At 34.2% G+C, this 17,451-nt stretch overlaps 1 protein-coding gene across 2 annotated transcripts; it reads left to right on the plus strand.

The window, feature by feature from the left end:
* Positions 1–866: 866 nt before the first annotated feature.
* On the plus strand, positions 867–6,304 carry LOC107643376 (potassium transporter 6). Of its 2 annotated transcripts, XM_088487736.1 has the most exons (9): positions 1,198–1,416; positions 1,714–1,829; positions 2,049–2,538; positions 2,674–2,727; positions 3,833–4,093; positions 4,192–4,244; positions 4,415–4,538; positions 4,637–4,891; positions 5,109–6,304. In XM_088487736.1, exons 2-9 carry the CDS (start codon positions 1,794–1,796, stop codon positions 6,176–6,178), a joined length of 2,343 nt encoding a protein of 780 aa, XP_088343862.1. In that variant the 5' UTR covers positions 1,198–1,416; positions 1,714–1,793; the 3' UTR covers positions 6,179–6,304. The 2 variants fall into 2 exon arrangements, with proteins under 2 accessions (XP_016202488.1, XP_088343862.1); XM_016347002.3 differs by having other exon boundaries at positions 867–1,829.
* The last annotated feature ends 11,147 nt before the right edge of the window (positions 6,305–17,451 follow it).

Below are 17,451 nucleotides of genomic sequence, written 5' to 3' on the forward strand. Positions count from 1 at the left end.
CATTAATAAATGGAGTTGATAAAAATATGATAAGTGAAATGATAAAAGAGTAGGATAAAAAATAAAACTGTTATTAGGTGATATAAATGAAGTAAATTATGAAAAATTTTATCTAATTATAGCTGAAAATTTTTTGTTACCAAACTTTTTTCTTCAACAAATGTGATTAAAAACAAAATAATAAACTTATAATTAATATAACATAATATTAGAATTAATTTAAAACATATATATATATATATATATATATATATATATATATATATATCTTTTTTAGTTCTTCTAAAGCACACATGGGCCATGTGAAATTGGATTCGTCTTGATCTGAATCTGAATCTGATCCTAAATAATGATGGATCTATTTTTGAAACCTATATCCGATCCTAAACTCAATGAAATCATACCAAATTAACTCCAAATTATTCGAGTCTGGACCGAATCTTCGGATCGGATCGGATCATGTGCACCCCATGTTTAATGGATTTGGATTTTTTAAATTTTGAATTTTACTTTAGAAGTGTGATTTCTCACCATTTATTTCATAGATGGATCAAGAGAAAATATGAAAAAGAAATTATTCAAATGTGAGAGATCACACTTTATTCTCTAAAATAAAAATAAAAAATTTAAAAGATCCAAATTTATGTTTAATTGTGTGTAAACTGTAAAGAGAGAAAAGCGAAGAAGATATGAAAAGTATTTTAAATAATAAAAATAAAAATTGAGTAAAAAAATAAAAATAAATTTACCTGAACATACCTGACATATTTCCATGTAATTTATCGTCAAATAGTTACAATTGCAGAGACTGAATTGAACGAATACACAAATGGTTAAAAATCGATTTATGATGTTAAAATTATTAAGGAACCCAATGTCCATAATTTTAGTAATCGAAAATGGCTTTTACAATAAAAACTAACGCCAGAGCCTCCAAACTCCAAACTTCAAACTCCAAACTCGAAAGGCAAAAACCTCTCACCAACCACGCCCATCAAACTTTGCTCAGTGTGTTTAGTTAAATTAGTTCTTTCCTGTTCCTAACTTTCTAGTTTCTATAGCGTGTGATAATTAATCACCGTAGACAAATTTCGTTAATCACTTTCACTTTGTCCAAAAACGCACGCAAATAGTATAATAACTCGTATAATATATTTATATATTTTAAAAGCCTTCTAATTTGTTAATGTATTTATCAGTGCTTTGCATATAAGGTGTGGCTTTTTCTTTCTTGTTTGCTTCCTTCATTCAATGGTTGTTTGTTCTACTGAATACTGATAGCACCCCAACTAAGATACCACCCATTCTTTTCTCTTTTTTCAAGTCTCTATTGGTGTCAATAAAATAATTTAAATTGACATTTCGTGTGAATCTTCCTGTTACTATTTGCACACTGGAGAAGGTGTTTTCTAAAAGGTTGAATTTTTATTTTTTATATTTTGCTCCTCCTTTTTTAAAAATGGATTCCTTGAATTTGTTTAGAACCCCATCATGGATCTGGAGAGTTGCTTCATAGAGAGAGAATAAAATAATAAAAAATGGACAGCTTTTTTTCCGCACACAAAAATACACATATAGTATATATTAGTAATTAGTAATTAATATTCTCATTAATTTCTTTGTACATGAGAGCGTTTTTTTTTTCTCTTTTTAGTTTTGTTTTCTTCTAAAAGTTTTTCCCTTTTTTACTTGAAATCGTGGAGTTTGTTTTAGCCATTGGACTCATTCATCATCATCAAAGAGGGAAAAAAAAAGAGAGAAAGAAATATGGTTCTTTGAGCTAAAGTGTGAGAATGGATCTTGAAGGTGGAACTCGTCGAAACTCAAAGGTGAGAGAAAGATTACAATTACATGGGCATGCTGAAAAACCAGCAAAGTTTCAATTTTTAACTTCATTTCATTCTGGGGTGTTTGTGAAAGATTCTGGTATTCTCGATTTGAACAACGTTGTTTTTAGTGGTTTATCTAAAAAATGTGAGGTTTCTTTAGTTTTTTAATTTTTTTTTTCGTTTTCCTTTTGTTCTGTGATTTTTTTTTTTTGTTTTCAGATAGAGTCATGGAAGACGGTTCTGACTTTAGCATATCAGAGCCTCGGTGTTGTTTATGGTGATTTGAGCACTTCACCCTTATACGTATTTCGAAGCACTTTCTCTGATGAAGTTGGTGATGCTGTGCCCGTGGATAAGATCTATGGTGTGTTATCTCTGGTGTTCTGGACCTTCACTTTGGTTCCTCTGGTGAAATATGTGTTCATAGTGCTTAAGGCTGATGATAATGGAGAAGGTGGAACGTTTGCGCTTTACTCATTGCTGTGCCGCCATGCCAGGGTGAGTTCACTGCCAAATGTGCAGGTTGCAGATGAGGAACTCACAGAGTATAAGAAAGATGGTTATGGTGTGGCACCAGAGAGGAGCTTTGCATCAAGGCTCAAGTCAACTTTGGAGAAGCATAAGGTGCTTCAGAGGATTCTTCTTGTTCTTGCTTTGATTGGAACTTGCATGGTGATTGGTGATGGGGTCCTCACACCTGCTCTTTCTGGTGATTATTATTATTCTTCTTATGGCATCACAATTTCCCTTTTTCGTGTGTCTTTATTTATTCATTTTTGAAATGGAAAGTGTTGACCTTGTGTTTAAATTTAATTGATTGAGGGTTTTTGAATTTTTTCTGCAGTTTTCTCAGCTGTGTCAGGATTTGAGCTTTCAATGTCCCGAGAGCATCATAGATGTAAGTTCAAAGATTTTCTTGCGCCTGGTCGTGCTTTTTGTTTTGTTGGTTTATAATTTAAAGAGACGGGTCATGGTTGAATACTCTCTGCATAGTTTTCTTGACCAAAGATCAAAAAGGAGCAAAATAGCAACAGTATTGACTTGCACTTGTTTGACTTTAATTTTTCCTTCTTTTTTTTTTCCCTTCTTTTTCTCCCCTCCCAAATCATAGCTAAACTCATTTCTTCTTCGGTCAATTTTGTTTGATTAACTGGTAATTTATCCCCTTGCTCGTGTCATCTTGCCGACTTGTCTTAATTCTATTGATGGAGTACTCATTGATGGCTCGAAGTCACCAGAAGAACCTTTTGTTTGGGAGCCGAAAGGAGAAAAAAAGGCTTAAGAGGGAGCTCTCTTGTGAAGTTGGTATGAATAGGAATAGCAGTTTACTATTTAGGAATTGGGATAGAACTTGCTTGTCCTTCACTTTCACTATACTATTTGCCTATTTGGTATCAATAGGGGGAAGGGATGGGGATATATTAAGCCTAGCACTGTCGGAAGGGAGGAGAGCGAGGGATTTCTCTTTAGGCAGGAATCTTTGGCAAAAGTGTAATCGTAGAAAGAGCTTTCGGGTTATGTGTGTTGTGTCGATTATTGACTATTGAGGGTGATCAGGACCAGGGATTGGAGGGAAGTGAAACCACACCCCTGGCTGAATTGGTTGCTTGGATACCTGGATCAGTAGTCTAGAAAGCCTGGCCATTACACTTGGCCAAGTATGTCTCTGAACTCTAGGTAAGCAAGGTCAGTTGGTCAGCATGCCTGGATACAAAAACTTCATTAGGGACTAATCACGATATTGCATTTGTTATGCACTTGTCTGTGACACATATTTGTATCCTGGAAAGTCAACCCTGTATTGTGATCCTTTGTAGAAATGCCTTGGGCAATATATTTAACATAGGAATATAAGACTCGAGTCTGATATGATAAGTTTGCAAGTTTCTGTTCTTTTGTTTGCATGTAGAATTTGAATTTCAATACTCCTGTGTTCCTTTATGTGGAGCAAGTTGCATATTTGTCACTAATAGTACTTGCAATTGAAACTTAATACTTGGCAGATGTAGAAGTTCCGGCTGCATGCATCATATTGATAGGCTTGTTTGCCCTTCAACACTACGGCACACACAGGGTTGGCTTCTTATTTGCTCCTATCGTCATCACGTGGCTTTTCTGCATCAGTGCCATTGGTGTATATAACATATTTCACTGGAACCCTCATGTATACAAAGCACTCTCTCCATATTATGCATTCCAATTTTTGAGGAACTCTCAGAAAGGAGGTTGGATGGCCCTTGGTGGAATTTTGCTATGCATAACAGGTTTGAATATATGATTGGTAACTTCAATTATATGCCAATGTTTTCTTTGTAAAAATTTGTATGTCAACATTCACACAATTTTGGTTGCATTTATACAGGATCAGAAGCGATGTTTGCTGATCTTGGACACTTCTCACAATTATCAATCAAGGTATATACTGTTTGGGTTTTCGCATTTGATATAACCGACTATACAACAGTAGTTAAAGACACCAAAACACATCTAAGGTGTCGGAAAAAGGGGAGGTGCTGGAAGGGGTATGTGCCTCTCGGTGCTTTTAGAAATGCCTATTTTAATTTATGAATGTACAAATTCTGCAGATTGCTTTCACTTCCGTGGTTTATCCATCCTTGGTCCTTGCATATATGGGACAAGCTGCTTATTTATCCAGGAATCATGAAGTTCGGCAAGAGTATCACTTCGGATTTTATGTATCTGTACCAGGTATGTAGTATGGCTCTTACGTTTTGAGGGCGAGAGAGGTAGTAGATGGCGGAGGAGTTGCCAAGCTAATTTACAGCTTTCATACTTTTACATTGCAGAGAAATTAAGGTGGCCTGTTCTAGTGATAGCCATACTCGCGGCTGTTGTGGGAAGCCAAGCCATCATCACGGGGACTTTCTCAATTATCAAACAATGCTCCGCACTAAGTTGCTTTCCGCGAGTCAAAGTGGTTCACACATCATCTAAAATTCATGGCCAGATATATATCCCCGAGATCAATTGGCTACTGATGCTCTTGTGTTTGGCCGTGACTATTGGTTTCCGAGACACAAGGCGCTTGGGTAATGCGTCAGGTATGCATGACAATGATTGCGAATCGCTTGTACATTGATGTTACAGAACCTACTGAATCAAGAGGTTTTTGTAATATGCAATCACAATAATTTCATGTAGTGTTGACTCGTACCTAATTTGCATGATCTTACTGAACATAAAGTAGAATTTGATAATTTTGTATAATATCTGTTTTGTTCAGACAATAATCTGATATACTTTGCATTCACGTGACAGGTTTGGCAGTTATTACAGTGATGCTTGTTACCACATGTTTGATGTCTCTGGTTATAGTTCTGTGCTGGCACCAGAATGTTCTCCTTGCACTTGGATTTGTTTTCGTATTTGGCACCATCGAGGCGCTCTTCTTCTCGGCTTCTCTCGTCAAGTTTCTAGAAGGAGCATGGGTACCTATTGCATTGGCATTTGTATTTATGACTATCATGTATGTTTGGCACTACGGCACGCTCAAGAAGTATGAATTTGACGTCCAAAACAAGGTTTCGATCAACTGGCTAGTCGGTATAGGTCCAAGCATAGGCATTGTTCGAGTGCGTGGGGTTGGCCTCATACATACTGAGCTAGTGTCCGGAATCCCTGCAATCTTCTCCCACTTTGTAACCAACCTGCCGGCGTTTCACCAGGTAGTTGTTTTCCTCTGCATCAAGCATGTGCCAGTTCCACACGTTAGACCGGAGGAACGGTTTCTAGTTGGTCGCGTAGGTCCAAGAGATTTCCGGCTCTACCGGTGCATAGTCCGGTATGGGTACCGTGACGTCCACAAAGATGACATAGAGTTTGAGAACGATCTCATATGCAGCTTAGCCGAGTTCATAAAGACTGGAAGCACCGCATCAAACTCCACAAACGACGAAACTGAAAGTGACGACAAAATGGCAGTTGTTGGAACATGCTCCGGCCATACCATGATGATGAAAGAGGACAACTCGGATAATGCAGTCAATAACAATGCAGATGACTTGGCTGGAACATCGGAGCTAAAGGAGATAAAGTCTCCTGTGATCCAGCCGAAGAAGAAAAGGGTTAGGTTTTTTGTCCCGGAGAGCCCGAAGATCGACACCGGAATAATGGAAGAGTTGGAGGAGATAATGGAAGCTAGGGAAGCTGGGGTAGCTTACATTATAGGGCAATCACACATGAGGGCCAAAGCAGGGTCTAGCGTGTTGAAGAAATTTGGTATTAATGTTGTGTATGAATTCCTGAGGAGGAATAGTAGGTCATCCTCACTTGTACTTAGTGTGCCACATCAATCTTCTTTAGAAGTAGGGATGATGTACCAAATTTAATTTTTGGCAACATATAAGGATAGAGTTTTAATCAATGTACATATTTTGTTATCTAATGTGGATAGTCCAAATGCCACCACCCCCATTAAAAGAGGTGGTGGACGAAAAAGTACAAAGTTTTGGTTATTTTGGCCTCTTGCACTACATTGCATCATCTCTTGTTCACATCTCTCTCCCTTTCTCTTCCGGGAAAAGAAAAGGAAAAATAAAATAAAAATGTAAAGAAAAAAAAAATTATGGAACATTGTGGAGAATTCTTCGGTGAAGTACCAAGGCTCTCATCATCCTCGTCCCCTTTCCGAGATGGAGGTGCACCAGCCATATATAGTTCATTGGTGGTGCACTTCTCGTGAATTTATTTTGTTTTTGTTAATGTAGAGAAATAGGAAAAAGAATTCATTGCTTTTATTTCATCCAAACATGTATTTAGAGAGCTTTTATTAATTACTATTATAAATGCTAAGCTATTATCTACCGATTGCTAACTAGATCTTGACTTTTAACACTTTTTTTTCAAGCTTGTTTATATAGATCATATATACCAAGCTTGCTACATAAGTAACTTATTCTAGAACCTCTTAAAAGGCTTAGTTGAGATATTTGCCAATTGGTCATTTGAATTTTGAACTAACAAAGATTGTGATGATATTTTCACATATGACCTCTTATATAGTAAAATGATAATTAATTCCAATATGTTTAGTCCTCTCATAAAAGATGGAATTAGAGACATGTTAAACTACTTGATTGTTATACAAGAGTCATATACTCTATTTTTTTTTATTAATAATACTCCACATCCATGCAAAAAACCTAACCAAGTTATCCAAGCATTTTTTTTTTAAACGCGCCTCCCCCTTCTCCCTCCTCCTAAGTTTTGTGAAATACAAGCGCGCCTCCCACCCTCTCCCTATTAACGTAACAGAATTACTTAAAACTTCTTCTTCAACATAAACATTCTTTAACGTTAACAATCTGCATTGCAATTTTTGGATCTGCTCTGCTGCTCGTCGTTCTTCTTCTTTTTCTTCTCTGCTGCTCGTCGTTCTTCTTGTTATTCTTCTTCGTTTTCTTCTTCAATATGTGGATTTATCTTCTTCGTTTTCAAATTTCAATAAGTTATCAGAACAATGAATGATTCAACTTCAAATCAGTTGAATGAGAGCGATTTGGATTATTCTTCTGAATCCTATCAAGCGAACGAGGTTTGGATTATTCAATTTTGAATCGAATTGAATGGACACAGGTGTTTTGAATTGAATTGATAATCTCTAAATTGTAGACATGGGTGTTTTGAATTTGATTTTATATATACAATATTTGGTTCATTTAGCATTGTACATTGTTTTCGCTTTTATTTATATTTTCGGTTCATTATGCAGACAGTTGTTCGAATTTGAATTTATATAATGGACAATATTTCGTTCATTTAGTACTATACAATGGTTTCGCTTTAATAATATGTTCAATTCATTCTGCAGACAGTTGTTCGAATTTGAATTTATATAATAGATAATGTTCCGTTCATTTAGTATTATACAATGGTTTCACTTTAATAATGTGTTCGGTCCATTCTGCAGTTCAAGTGTGTTATGGATGAACAATTTGTCTCAAAGTTTGGGATGATTTTCAAGACACTAGAAGAAGTCAGAAAGTTCTACAAAAATTATTCCAAACTGCATTGACCATCTATAGGAAGAAAATTTATGAGATATACAGTATAAGAGTCTTTAGAAAAATCATTAATGTTAACGAAATAGGAAAAGAATTTACCGTATTTTCTACATCTTCTTCGAACATTAGAGACAAGACATGATGTCTAAGCCCCTCCAAATGCGCTTCATGCTTCAAGACGAATATGACATCATATTCATTGGTAGTATCTTTGGTTTCTTTTACATGTGTTATCCAATGATAACTCTTTTCCCTCAGCTCCTCCATGATTTCTTTTTCTTTCTCCGGAGTTTTGTACCCTGCAGCGGTTGTGAATCTCGGCTCGACACTAGTTTTCTCAGCAAATTTCAATGCCACTGCCACCCCAGAATCTATCACCGCCTCTGCCAGGATTTCAAGCTGTGTCACCGTCGGCTGAGAGGTCGGCGGAGTTATTTGAGATGTTGGGGGACTTATCCCAAGGCTGAAGGAAGGTGCATCATCTTTCCAGTTCCAAGGAGGAGCAGCATTGATATGCAGTAAAATTAAATTCATATAACATGACCCAATCGAATAAATAAGAATTTTTATCTTTTATTTTAAAAGCATTAGTTTTTTCGAACTAATTTTTTTTTACATTAAATAGATATCTATGTTTGGCAAAATTTTGAAAAAAGTATTATAATATTCAAAGTTTTACTTTAGATAAAAAGAGGGGATAAAAAATGGCAAATTAATTAAATAAAAGAACTATTTGTTTTACGAATTATTTTCCTTGGTTAATAATAGTTGTACTTTTACTAATAGCCAGCGGTTCCTTAATATTCTTATTTCCTCATAGACGACAGGGGAAAATTTTAAGTAATAATGAAAAAGTAATATCATATAACACGAAACCTAATAAAAATGATATTAATTAAAACTTACACATTCAACGGAGGTTCTGGCTCCGTCTTCCTCGGGGAAGATTCCTCACCGGCCTACTTTTTGGGTTCCAGAGGACAGCTGTAACAAATAGAAAAGAGTCTAATAAAGAACACATCTAATTGATTTCTGGATTCAAATGAATCACAAGTAAACCATGTAATGAACCGAAATTACTCATATTTGAACAAGTAGAAAACTTACAAATCAGGTTGTGCATCTTCTTCCGATTGCCCTGCCACTGGAGCCTCTTCGCACGGTTGTTGTTGTTCTTCGGGAGGGCTGCTGCATTAAACAGAAAAGAGTTTAAAACGACCCAAAATTATTATCCTGTACCATTAAAACTAATAAAAATAATTCTAACTTACTCATTAACAGAAGCTTCTTCTGTTTGGCTCTCGTAAGGGACATTGGTGAAGGTCTCTCGATGTTTTATTATCTCTTTCACAAGAGAACTAGGAAGAGACACAGCAATAGGAGCTCTACGGAAGATGAACAAGGAAGAAGTTAGTATTGAATTACTAGAATAGGTACCGAGAAACCGAAAGCTACACGTTGAAAAACTCACATATTGAGAGGCTGAGAATGAGTTTTTCCTCCAACAACAATGATTTGGAGTTCAGGATCAGGTGTAGTGCTACTGATAATTAAACACAGATTCTGGGTGATTAATTAAACAAAAATTATTACCAAAATCTAAAAGACCAACATAAATATTTTAACTTACACAGTTGGAGTTTGAAAACTCTATTTTTTATGGAGTTTCTTTCTTCTAAAAACTTTTACTGGGATTTTCAGGGTATTTTTCCTGATAAAAAAGATATCAAATTAAAATCATCAATCAAGATTAAAAGCAGTGGATTAAAAACACCTGAAATTCATTTTTGGAATTCAATGAACCAAATTTAAACCAAGAAAAGAACCGAATTTACCTAGCATTGGCCGGTGCATTTACAGACGGTGTGGAGCTCGTTTGAGTTTGTAAAGGTTCGCTACCCAAATTTACAGTTGGCAGTCTAAGCAAAAAAATAAATATTATTCAGTAAATCCAGAGGAAGTACAAGAGGTTTTAGGAAAAGTTAGCAAACAAAGAAAAAGAACTTGATAAAAGAAACCGAATCTTACATCTCGGATAAATCATTTCACGCCTCTGTCGAGTCAAAGTCATCCGGAGCAACATTTTTTTTTTCGAGCTCCATTATTTTTTCTCTTTGCTCTCTTTTCTTTTAATAGCTGCAATGCCTCTCTTCTTCTTTCGGCAGCGCTGACCTTTACTTGTTCACTTCTGAAAATTCATAAAATAAGTATCAATGAACCTAAAATAAAAGTATCAATGAACCGAAAATATGATTTTAGAAACTTACTTCTTTTCAGATTCAGTTTTACTTTCTGAATCTATTAGAACAAGCTTCCTTGATTTAGTTTGTTTTTTGGCAACCCTCTTCAATTGTTTTCTTTTCATTGTCGGTGTTTTTTCTATTTCTTTTTCTCTGCAACACATACAAACACATCGAATTTATACTGGAGACAGATATCACAGGTGTAATTTACTTAATAAGCACACACAAATAATTTTCAGCAAATAAAAATAAAACTAAATCAGATGAACATCATACAATCATATGAACCGAAAATAATCAATTCCGCAACTTACTGGTTGTTAGATTCACTTGTGCTCTCCAAATCTGTTAGAACAAGCTTCCTTTTTTTGCGTTCTTTTTTAACCACCTTCTGTGGTTGTTTTCTTTTTTTGTCGCTATTTTTTCAATTTCTTCTTCTTCTCCGCGATACATAAATACAAGCGCAAAAGAACAATTTTCAACAAATAGAAGCAAAATTAAACTAAATAAAAATCAAACAAACATAGCAATGAACCAAAAATAGTCATTTTCGAAACTTGTTAGTTTTCGGATTCACTTGTACTTTCTGAATCCATCGGACTGCTTATATTTTCAAATTCACTTGTGGTTTTTGAATTCATCGGAACAATCTTTTGTTTTTTCACCAGCCTCTGTTGACTTGTTCCTTTGGTTGGCAGTGTTTGACAGAGGAAAATTGTCGGTAAAGAATTTCACAAAAAATGTCGCATTGCAAGTATAGTTCTAAACCAACAAATTATCCTCGGTCAACGTTTAAATTATTTGTCACTTAAGCAAACCCAATAAAATTAACCGAAATACTTAAACCTCGAGTCGTCTCTCAAGGAATTGCAGGGAAGTATGTTTATTACTGGCTGTGGAAAAGTATATTTTTGGGTTTTGTAATAAGAAACAAGAAAGTAAAATGGCAAGAAAATAAACTAATAACTAAGAAAGCTCTTAGCAAGGAAAGAGAATTAGAAGTCCTATCCTCATTATCATCGTCAATTGTAATGGTAAATGTAAATTGCTTTCACTTAGTTATCCTCTAACAAATGAAGGAAAGTTAAGCGAGCAAAATCGACTTAAGTTCACAAGTCCTAATCAAAGACTAGATTTAGTGAGTCTCAAGCCAACTAGCAACTTTTAATCACCAATTAACAAAAGAATTTTGATAACTCAAGAGTCTCTAATAAATCAATCCAAGTCAAGAACATAAAAATCTAAATTAAAATCCACCCAAGCATTTTATCAAACACTTGGAAGGCATAAAATAAAAACATAGAAAATTTATAAGACATAGGAAATTATAAGACGAACCAAAGCAAAGAAATAACAATAACAAAGCAATTGAATAATAAGAAACATGAAACATAAATTGCATTAATGAAAATTGAGAGTAACACATGAACTCCTAAACTAAATTAGCAAAATAAAGGAATCAATAAGGAAAGTAGATAAGTAAAGTGTTAGAACAAATAAAAGTAAGAGAAAATTAAATTAAAATAAGACTGAAACCTAAACCTAAGGAGAAATTGGAAGAAGAAACCCTAAACTTAGAGAGAGGAGAGCCTCTCTCCCTAGAATTCTACATCTAAACCTAAAGTATGAATGAATGAAAGTGAATCTCCATGATCCATTCCGCTCCACTCCCCAGCCTCTAATCTGTATTTTCGGGCCTGAAACTGGGTCAAAAGCAGCCCAGAAATCGCCCACAGCGTTTTCTCGTAAATGAGGCACGTGACGCTCGTCACGCATACGCGTCATCCACGCGTGAGCGTCATTTGTCTGCTGCACCAGTCACACGTACACGCCGTCCACGTGTGCGCGTTGGCTCCAGCTTCTCAAATCCTCAATTTTCTTGTGTTCCTTCTACTTTGGCATGCTTCCTTTCTATCCTCTAAGCCAATCTTGCCCTATAAAACCTAAAAATACTTAACACACATATCACGGCATCGAATGGTAATAAGAGAAGATTACAAATTAGCAATTTTAAGGCCAAAGAAGCATGTTTTCAATCATAGCACAAAATTAGGAAGGAAACTTAAAAAACATGCAATTTATATGAATGTGTAAGAATAGTTGATAAAATCCACTCAATTTAATACAAAATAAACCGTAAAATAGTGGTTTATCAGTGTTTTCTCTGATTCAGAAAATTGTCTTCTTCCGAAGAAAAATCCAGAACAACAATTTTCTTTTTTTCTTTCTTCAGCTTTCCCTTCTCTTTCCTGTTCAGAAGCACTGTTTTCGACACCTTCTTTTCTTCTATCTTTCTCTCCCTTAGTTGTGCTCTGTACACAAGTCCCTAAAATACAAACTTATGTAGTTAGCAGAGTATTTTAGAAGCAACTGAACCGAATTTTTTAAGGGAAATTTTTGTTTTATTTACCATCGTATCAATTGCTTCCTTAGTTATCCGCTCGAGCATAAGACTCCGTGTCCAATGGGCCACCCACGGTCTCCTGAGTGTCTCAGGTGTATCCAGTCGAGGGAACTTAGATTCATGGAAATATATAATCATCAATACAAATATGCAGTCGTCAACGGACTGTTTCTTTCATAGTCTTTATTCTTATTTTTGTTTGTTTTTTCTTCTTCTTTTCGAAATCTTCTCGCGATTCTCCATTAAAAGCAGAGAACACAAACGCGTTTTGAGAGATTTTGAGAGAAATTTAAACTCCAGTAGTAGTTTCGAGGTTGAAGAAGGAACGTTTCATATTCAAGGCGTGAATGAATATGATAACGTTTTTGGAGAGGGTATAGATGCGTGTAATATACGCTCATTTAATGAGATTGAGTTTTTTTGGTATTAGACTAACTTGGATGAACTTAAATAAAAAAAATTATAGGAAAAATTTCAAGTGTACCAAGGAACACCGGTGTTTCAGTTGTTTTAACCGTTGATTTCAATTAATATATTATATATTTTTTTATAATTCAGATCAACGGTTAAAACAACTGGAATACCGGTATTTTCGGGACACTTAAAACTCTTCCAAAATTATATAGATGTGTAGTGCAACTATTTTCCTATATTGGAGTTCTTCAAAAAGTTGTTTCAGCCGCATAAGTTTTAATGAAGTTAATGTCTTAGCACGATATTTTGCTTTGAACACTAGATCGTGTAACCACATCTTGCTTCTTACTTCTCTTTTTTTTTTTTTTTTTGGGTCAGTGGGCAAGGACGGATGAAACCGATCCAACCCAAACAACAACCCACAACCCACAAATTCAAACAATAACCTCTCCCTCTCTTGACTCACCCGCGCCACTCACTGGAGACCCAAAACAAGAACAGGGACCCATAGCAAGAGAAAATCAAATTCAACATTCATCTTCTTCTACAGGAAAGCTTCGACAAGTTGAGAGGATGGAGACTCTGGACTTTTTTTCTCTTATTTGCTTCGATAGATTGAAGCTCCAATTTTGCGGTAATTCTGCAGTCAAGTGAGCCACTTTATTTTCCTGTCTTAAGCCACACTTACTGCAAAAGAAATGCCTGGATGAGTGATCTTTGATTTGATAAGAGCCTCACATTTGGATCTATATAAGTAGGCCGACTTCTTTAAGGATATTCATAGCATATTTTCTCTCTCAAAGAACAATACCATTTTTGGAATACCGTCATTGTTACTTCCTGTAACCACAATATAGAGTTTTCATTCTTAGACTTACTAGCACCAATAGTAGCATAAGTAGCAATGGAAGTAGTGCCCAGAGAACTAGAAAGAAACAGAAAATAGAATCAAAAGAAAGGACAAAACAAGGAAGCAATGCTCCAGGAACACAAAGGAAGAATCACACAAACTGCAGATGAAAAGTGGTTGGTTGAATTTCTCTACGGATCAAGACGGCGCTAGAACGGTTCTAACAATAGCAAATGGTGGTTGGAATGTGTTTTATTGGGCTGCTGGAAAGAAGAACACGATAGAAAATATTCTAGTGATCGGAAAAAACACACATGATCCTAAAAAGAATATCACAAAAGGACAGTGGATCATGTTGGTACACAATAAATAAATTTTCTCTCTAAGCCCTGGCTACCATGTTAATGTTGAGAAAATAATAGAAAGAACTCATTGTTTTCATTTCAACCAAAATGACAAATTTATGGAGATATTTATCAACTACTATTATAAATACTAAACTACTAACTATCAACTATTTGCATAAAGGATAAGCTACAGTCTACCAACTACTATCTATATCTTGACTTTTAGTAGTTTTTATCCAGTTTTTCTAGTTAGAGCGTGCAAGGTTTGTGTCTATTGACTTTTTTTTCCTCTGATTTTAGCATCCTGGTTAGAGTTTGAAAAAAGTGGAAGTGATTTGAGGCCTCTTTTGGCATTGAGACAGTAGACAGCTTTGGTAGTATATGATTACTACTATTGGTTGTTATGATGAAATTATGCTACATTAGTTATTAATTTATTACACAACTTGGTAGAAATATTTAAAATTCAGTTTCGAACCAAACCTCTTTAACATATATTGTATTTATTTTCAATAGTATTTTATAAGAATTATCTATTGTATTTATAATGTCAGGGTTGTATTGTCTTTTTCTTTTTTAAGAAATGTATTAGAGAAATACTAGAAAATCATCAAAATTTATTATTTTTGGTTATCAGTTAGCTATCAATATTTAAAAGTATGGGATAAAGTATGTTGTTAAATTACTAAACTAATAAAACTAGACTAAAAGAATTGTGTTGATAATTAAGTAGGGGTGTTCATGGATCGGATCGTATCTGCAGATTCGCAGTAAATATCTGCATCTGATCCAAAAATTGCAGATACGATCCGAAACGCACATTGATCGGATAGGATCCGATCTGCACCCTTTACGGAGGTATTAAATGATATCTAGCTTCTTTTTCTCTGTTGGAAGCCAAGTTTTGTTATTGTAATGGACTAGGCCTACGTAAAATGATTTATCATAGGTTTTTGTATCGTAAATCTTTCGGGGCCGGGGAAATATGTATATTTGTGAACCTTTCGCTGGCTAAACCTAATAAATCCTCTGAAGCCAACCCCCCCCCCCCCTCCCAAAAAAAAAAAAGATATCGTTACTTTCACAAACGTACCTTTTTTAAACCCAAAACTACCAAACAAAAATAGTGTGAGCAAAACGGAAAGCAAGCCGAAGCCCTTCCAAAGGTTGGAATATTCTTAAGTATTCAAAACTTCATCTCAAAAAAAAAATGTATTCAAAACTTATAGCATATTCCTGAAGAATCAGAGAAATTCTCTACACCTAATCTAAAGTTTGGCATTTATGATTTTGGTGCTCTTGCTGAGACCCGAGTTAAAGATCAGACAAACCTACTTATAAATTTGATCAAGATTGATAATAAGGTTATTAAACTAAATATTGAATTAGTTTAACTTAAGAGTTTAATGTCCCTTAAAGAAGTGAAATTGCCAAAAAGAAAAGGGGATGTCAAAATGTGAACTCATCATATATAAACATCTATCAATTCTTAAAGGGATAACAACATTTATCTCATATCAATTATAACCAAATAAGTAATTTTAATAATATACAAATATGTACTAGAATTTTGAGTTAAATTCTCAACGGAGGTATCCTCATAACTCATAAGTCATAAGGCACACATATCTAGGATCCTTTAATAGTAGTGTAAATAAATTTGAGGAGACATCTTTCTTTTGGTTTTCCGAATTTCTCCTTGAATTTTGATTGTGATTTTTTTTTTCCACATAAATATAATACGCTCTGCTTTGGCCTCCTTCTTGTCTTGGCTTGTGGCTCCAACTTATTAATATTGTATTCTATTTTATATCATTCCTAAAGACTTGGTCTTCATTTTGATAAATCCTTATTTATTTCGAATAAAAGAACTAAAAGGTGGCATTAATTATTAAATAATAAATTAGTAATAATAAGGATGTTCAGTACGCATTCTCACCTAACAAAAATAACATTATTCCATGAATATTCCATATGTCCCCAAGATAATATCACTGAAAAAGAAACTTTTTGATTGGTCTACAAAGGCACCGTTGTAGCAAGGGGTGAATTTAATTTTATTTCTTTAGTATTAAGTATAATTATTCAATTTTCAATATTTAATTGTGATTTCATGTTTTTGTTTATTTGTTTATCGTTATTATAAAAGATTATTTTATTTTCATTTTCATAATGAAAAAACAAATTCACAAAATTTAATTCAACTCCATGCTTTTTTTTTTTTTTACTTTTTCTTTTTCCACTCTTATAGTGCATCAAATTCCCATGATTTGACATAAACAAGAAAATTGGTGTAATGGGAGACACACTACGGTCTTAGAATTTCAGATAATTTATTTAGGAAAACAAATTTGAAAAGAAAAAAAAAAAAAAAAAAAAACTTTTCATATGATAAAGAAAGAGGAATATCCTTGCATTGATAGGGGAAAACATATCCATATAAGATAGATAATAATGTAATGCCAACAAAAAATGAAATATTGCAATCTATTTGGTCTTGCTTACTGGAGTAGTAGTCCTTTACTCACTCATTGTTTTGTACACTAACTACTAATAAAGCCAATGCAAGCCTATCTTTGAAACAAAGAAAATAAGAAATAGAATGAATACTACCCGAACAATGACATTGACATGAAACATCAAAGTTGGAAGGAAAAAAAATACAAACAAACAAACAAAAAAAGAAGAAATTAGATTATAGGTCAAACCTCTTTCATTAGTCTTACCAAGAGTAATGTGAACACTTAAAAAAAAAAAAAAAAAAGCTGAAAGATATGGTATATAGAATTTAGGTAGCTAGAAAGTAGAAAGATATTAATGGCCACTTGGCCACATCTGTTTTCCACTTGTTTGATATGATAATAAAGTATACTTTTCAAGCATTATTTAAATTGTAGTTTAAGATTAAAAACTGTATTTAATCAATTTAATTTTATCAAGAATATTATATTATAATAATAAATTCAAATTTAATCCACATTCCTTGGTTTTTTTTTATTTCAATGAAACTAACAATATTTAAACCTTATTATCAGAAATTCAAATCATACCCTAATTCAATGTTATCTGTGTTTTTTAAAACTCATCTATTTTATAAATTAAATTCAGAACACCTTATTATTAAGATTTATATTACGTGATTCCACAAGACTCTATAAGTTATATCCATCATCTTTTATTTCAATAATAGGATAAGAATAATTGAAATCCAAATAATCGTTCGTTAAAATTAACAAGTTAGTTCCCCATTATTGATCAAGTGGACAAAACAACTGAGCCGACGGCACAGCTTGGGCAAAAGAGAGTCCACTTCATATGTCCCTTTTGGCTGCGTCAGTTTT

The sequence above is a fragment of the Arachis ipaensis genome, chromosome B5 (assembly GCF_059453495.1).
Source record: "Arachis ipaensis isolate K30076 ecotype BB chromosome B5, ASM5945349v1, whole genome shotgun sequence".
Lineage (NCBI taxonomy): Eukaryota > Viridiplantae > Streptophyta > Magnoliopsida > Fabales > Fabaceae > Arachis > Arachis ipaensis.

Coding starts and splice junctions, on each gene's coding strand:
- LOC107643376 (XM_016347002.3), top strand. CDS start 1,794: ATGGATCTTGAAGGTGGAACTCGTCGAAACTCAAAG. Junction 1,830..2,048: donor GAACTCGTCGAAACTCAAAG/GTGAGAGAAAGA, acceptor TTTTGTTTTCAG/ATAGAGTCATGGAAGACGGT. Junction 2,728..3,832: donor GTCCCGAGAGCATCATAGAT/GTAAGTTCAAAG, acceptor AATACTTGGCAG/ATGTAGAAGTTCCGGCTGCA.